Below are 4403 nucleotides of genomic sequence, written 5' to 3'. Positions count from 1 at the left end.
AAAATGTTGTCATGGCTGATTATTTACAATCGTTTCACCCATTCCCTCACGTAGACATCAAACACCAAAAAATTTCTCTACTTAAACTTCTTTTAGTTCATCAAACACACTTCATTTTAAGATGATGTGGAATTTCCACTTTCCAAAGAAAGGGTAAGTGTATCCTTTGTCTACTTGTATTGGGTTGAGAAATTTTCAAGAGTTTATAAAAGTGGTCATTACTATAAATGATTGTCCTGGTTTTTAACATTTTTGAAGATGGAGCCGAAACCAGTTGAGATCCGCTAAACCAAGAGTCTGAGCCCAGAAGTGAGTCAAGTTGTTATAGTGGTATCAGAGCCGGTTCAACACTCATACCTAGGGGTCCCACACATGCGGAAGCGTGTGCTTGAAGGGGGGTGGATTGTAACGCCCCAAATGTTTAATCTCGTATTGAAGATTATGAGGAATCTTCAAGGGTTTATAAAATGGGTCATTACCATAAATGATTGTCCTGATTTCTAGCCTTTTTGAAGTTGGAGCTGAAACTGCTAAGAGGCGGGTTGGGATCCGTCGAACCAAGAGCCCGAGCCCAAAAGTGGGTCGGGTTGTTATACTTTTAATGATACTTGACATGCACATTGTGCACAAGTTATATAGGTACAATCATATGTGTTGCTAATTCAATTGTTGTAGGCATTATGCTCTTATGCTATATATATATATATATATATATATATATATATATATATATATATATATATATATATATATATATATATATATATATATATATATATATATATATATATATATATATATATATATAGTGGAGCGCAATGCCAAGTTTTTTAGTTTTTATGTGATAATGTGTATCCACGCATCTGCTATCCTCCATAGGAACTGAGACTCAATATTTAGAGATCCTGATTGCAGCCAAGAGTTCTATTTTGGGTTGGTAATTAGCAAGACGAATAAATTTGTGATCGAAAGAGAACAAAATAAGGAGATGAATCGAGAGTGCGTACCAGAACGGCAGACATAATAACTGCTAGGGCTAGTATGGGGTTGCCTTACCTAACCTGCCTACTGAAGAGGGAAAGAAAAGTCGCCCTGCTGTCAGGGTTAGGTAAAACGTGGGCAGCTACCTCCGTTCAAAATTTTCAACGAACATTTTCAAAGTCTCATAGAACCCATCTAATGAGAGAAAAGTTTGCAACTTTACTTGGTCGAAGTTCATCTTCACCCTAAAGGCAACATCAAGAGCACACAAATTTAATAATGAAATCTGGATGTTTTTCTTGTTCATCTGTTTCGACAGAGTCCAACATTTTCCTTTTTTCAGCTGAAAGTTTGAACCAGCGCGCCATGGATAGAAAACAATGAAATGTAATAATGAAATTTGCATGATTTTCCTTTTTTTTCCATTTTTCAATCATGAAATCTGCATGTTTTGCCTTTTTTCCAGTCCATGGAATATGTATCCCCTTTACAGTAACGGAACAATGAAAACTGCGCTGCGTTTTACAACATTAAACCGTGATGTAAGTGTTTAAAAACTTTAATATGAGATAGTGGTAATACTGACATAAATTCTCGGCGTCCATCTTGCGTAAACGCTCGGTCTTTTAGAAAAAAACATCGTTGTTCATTTGTCTGGGACTTTGATGAGCAGCCAAATCGATCGTCTGATAACATACTACTATGCATTAATTTACTCAGTTTTTCGATAGAAAAAGAGGATATGAGTTAGGAGTCAGATCTTCAAAAACCAAGCTCATAGATACATTAATTTTATAATGGGTTTCATATTTTACAAAGCCAATAATTGCATCTCTTTTTTGTCCTTTCTTTCTTTATTTGAAATATATATGTTTATGCCATGCAAACACTTAGCCATTAAACGATCTTGCACCCCTTTCAACTAAATTAAAACTTCAATATTCCAACTTCATAGCTAAAGGGATCATAAACTGAGCTGATCTTGTCTATATGTTAATATCCTTTCTTATGGAATTCTTCCTTTTCGTGGAAATTTTGCCAACAAAAAAACATGGGAAAAAAGAATGCCTTTGACAAAATTTCACAAGATGTTAGGTACCGGTCTTATTAGTTTGACGTACATGCCACAAGCTAGCGCTCCAAAGAATGGTTGGTGTGTCAGTAAGCGATGAGAAAAGGCAAAGGCTAGCGAAGAAGTCAGGTGAGAGGTAGCTAGTGGACCGTGGCTGACAGCAGGGGACTGCTGACCGGTAAGCTGCCGCGTGTTTCTCACTTACCGCTTACCAATGTACGTAAGAAGCATGAAACTGGCAGTAGCGGACTCTAACTCTTGGTGCAAGCTGCTTGCTGCTGCTTATGCAGAAAGGTCGATGTTATAAATAAGGCCACCACCCTCCCTCTGGTGGCACCGCAGCTGCATAACACCGTCCGGCCGGAAGCAACCCTGCGGGAAGCAAGCCACAGATACACTACACCGTCAGTTGGCAATGGTTCTCGCGTCGTAAGTTACCTGCTCCGCCTCTTCTTCAACGCTTAAACGGTTGCACACTTGGTAACAGAGTCCAAGCAAAAGGTTCTTCCTTTATACGCGAGAGGGAAAGAGAGAGAGAGAAAGTATGAGCTGATGGCAGACCAAGGCGATGCTTCCTTACGCAAAGGAGAGTGCCATGCTGCACTCTCCTTTAGGTCAGAATCATGCATTTTCCCTATATATGAAACTTAATTTGCTTCTTCTCGCTCTTCCCAACTGGTTCCCTACTCGTTTCATTACCGCTTCAGTGCCAATATCCCATTGGCCGCCCTTTCAATTTCTTTGCTTATATTTGGAATGTCCGTGTCAAATAGTAGGAGGTGGTTATCTGTGCCAGGTATACCATGCACAGTCCTGATATGCATTCTTTTGCCCACTTGTAGGGATCATATCGCCCACTTTCAAGGGTAAATGTCATGCACATAAACTTGTGCACAACACGGCCTATGCATATAACTAGTTAAGGTGAGTTAAATGAAATGCCTTGGGGCCACTTTTAGGTGGTGGATTGTTAATCTTCTGTTCACCCAAATTTCTTGTCCCCGCCAACCTGACGAGTCATATTTTGTTTGCCACACCTTAACTGGCAAACTCCTGTCTGATCTGGTTTCCACAGGAAACAATTATGAACCAACACGCAAGATTAACAAAGGAAAAACAGGAACAGCAACTCAGTCGATCGGTTCACGCGTTGTTTCCATATTTGATGCTAGTTTCAGCTTCAAAGGCGATCGAGTTTATTGGAGTCCAATCAGTTCTCGAAAATACTGCCCTCATCTGCTTTAAGTTCTTAGGGTACCATGAAGTTAATTAATTAAACCGATGCATTTATTGTAATAACATGGACAGAGATGCCGCCAGGGCCACAACCGATGATCGATGAAGGGCCATACCATGTTATCTGATACAGGCGTGAAATACCCATTTGAGCAAGAAGTAGGGGACTGGCCATGGCCCGTCCCGGTATGGGCAAGGTGAGGAGCTGGACGGACACAGGCTGGTGCGTGTGGACACAGCAGAGATGGGGAGGGGAGCTTGTGGCCTCTCCTCACCACGTCGAAGTGGGTGCATTATATGGGGTTCATCTAATTGTTCATCTCTGTGTTGAACAAGTGATGGCCTCAACTTGGACCGAGATTGGAAGGTACAGCACCCTATTATCTTCTGTTTCGTTTCCATTTACCTCAGAATGTAATTTACAGATTAATTTTCATTCATTATTTATATATATATATGATTTTGATGTGGCTAACGAATTGTAGAACTCGTTTCAGTTGGCTGCTGATTGCGGGAAGAATGCTTGGGAGGACAGCCAACGACGTGAAGAATTACTGGAACTCTCACTTGAACAAAAGGTTGTCAGCCAAGGCAGCTACAAGGAAGGTTCCAGCAGCCCCTCTATCTCAGGCAGTTGTCTACAGGCCGCAAGCTCACAGAGTCTCCATGGAACGCGCGAGTTGCTGCGCCAGATGGATTCACCATGGGAAGGAAGTCTCGACCCTCCAGCTATTTGCAACCACCGGACAGAGCCAAAATGGCAGACCAATTCCTTGTTCCAGCGCTATCAAGCTCCAATCTGCCATGGTCTAGAGGACTTTGCCCTCGAAGGAGGAGATTGCTTCCTCGATGCTGAACTCGACCAATTTTATAAGTTGAGAAAGAAAGAGATGAAGAAAGAAAACAGGACAGTTCCGAATTATGCTGATGCCAAGACATGGAAAGGCATGAAAATACATCTTCTTGCAAACCGAATCTACAGAGTTGGTAAATCTGGTAAATCATGAGGCTCAACCAAATCCTTTGATCAAGGCCAAAAATATAGAATGTAAATCCCTCAAATGTATTGATCATTTACAAAGGAACCTCAAGATACATCTTCTTGCAAACCGAA

The 4403-nt window shown here is 41.0% G+C and overlaps 1 protein-coding gene across 7 annotated transcripts; it reads left to right on the top strand.

Moving 5' to 3' along the window:
- Positions 1-2335: 2335 nt before the first annotated feature.
- LOC116258451 (transcription factor MYB63-like) lies at positions 2336-4403 on the top strand. 7 transcript variants are annotated; one of them, XR_004173720.2, is made up of 4 exons: positions 2375-2667; positions 2896-2977; positions 3129-3656; positions 3787-4403. XR_004173720.2 is itself a non-coding variant. In XM_050078965.1 (4 exons), exons 3-4 carry the CDS (start codon positions 3463-3465, stop codon positions 4100-4102), a joined length of 510 nt encoding a protein of 169 aa, XP_049934922.1. In that variant the 5' UTR covers positions 2389-2482; positions 2896-2977; positions 3129-3462; the 3' UTR covers positions 4103-4403. The 7 variants fall into 7 exon arrangements, 6 of the variants coding, with proteins under 6 accessions (XP_031491475.1, XP_031491473.1, XP_031491472.1 ...); XM_050078965.1 differs by having other exon boundaries at positions 2389-2482; XM_031635615.2 differs by lacking the exon at positions 2896-2977 and having other exon boundaries at positions 2336-2482; positions 3362-3656.

This window comes from Nymphaea colorata, chromosome 8 (assembly GCF_008831285.2).
Source record: "Nymphaea colorata isolate Beijing-Zhang1983 chromosome 8, ASM883128v2, whole genome shotgun sequence".
Taxonomy (NCBI): domain Eukaryota; kingdom Viridiplantae; phylum Streptophyta; class Magnoliopsida; order Nymphaeales; family Nymphaeaceae; genus Nymphaea; species Nymphaea colorata.
Note: the sequence above shows the minus strand (reverse complement) of the source record. Positions and strands in the feature narration are given on the sequence as shown.

Excerpts from the sequence above, each read along its gene's own strand:
- LOC116258451 (XM_031635615.2), top strand. The coding sequence starts at position 3,463 with ATGGCCCGTCCCGGTATGGGCAAGGTGAGGAGCTGGACGGACACAGGC. Across the intron at positions 3,657-3,786 it reads ACTTGGACCGAGATTGGAAG|TTGGCTGCTGATTGCGGGAA; the intron begins GTACAGCACCCT and ends AACTCGTTTCAG.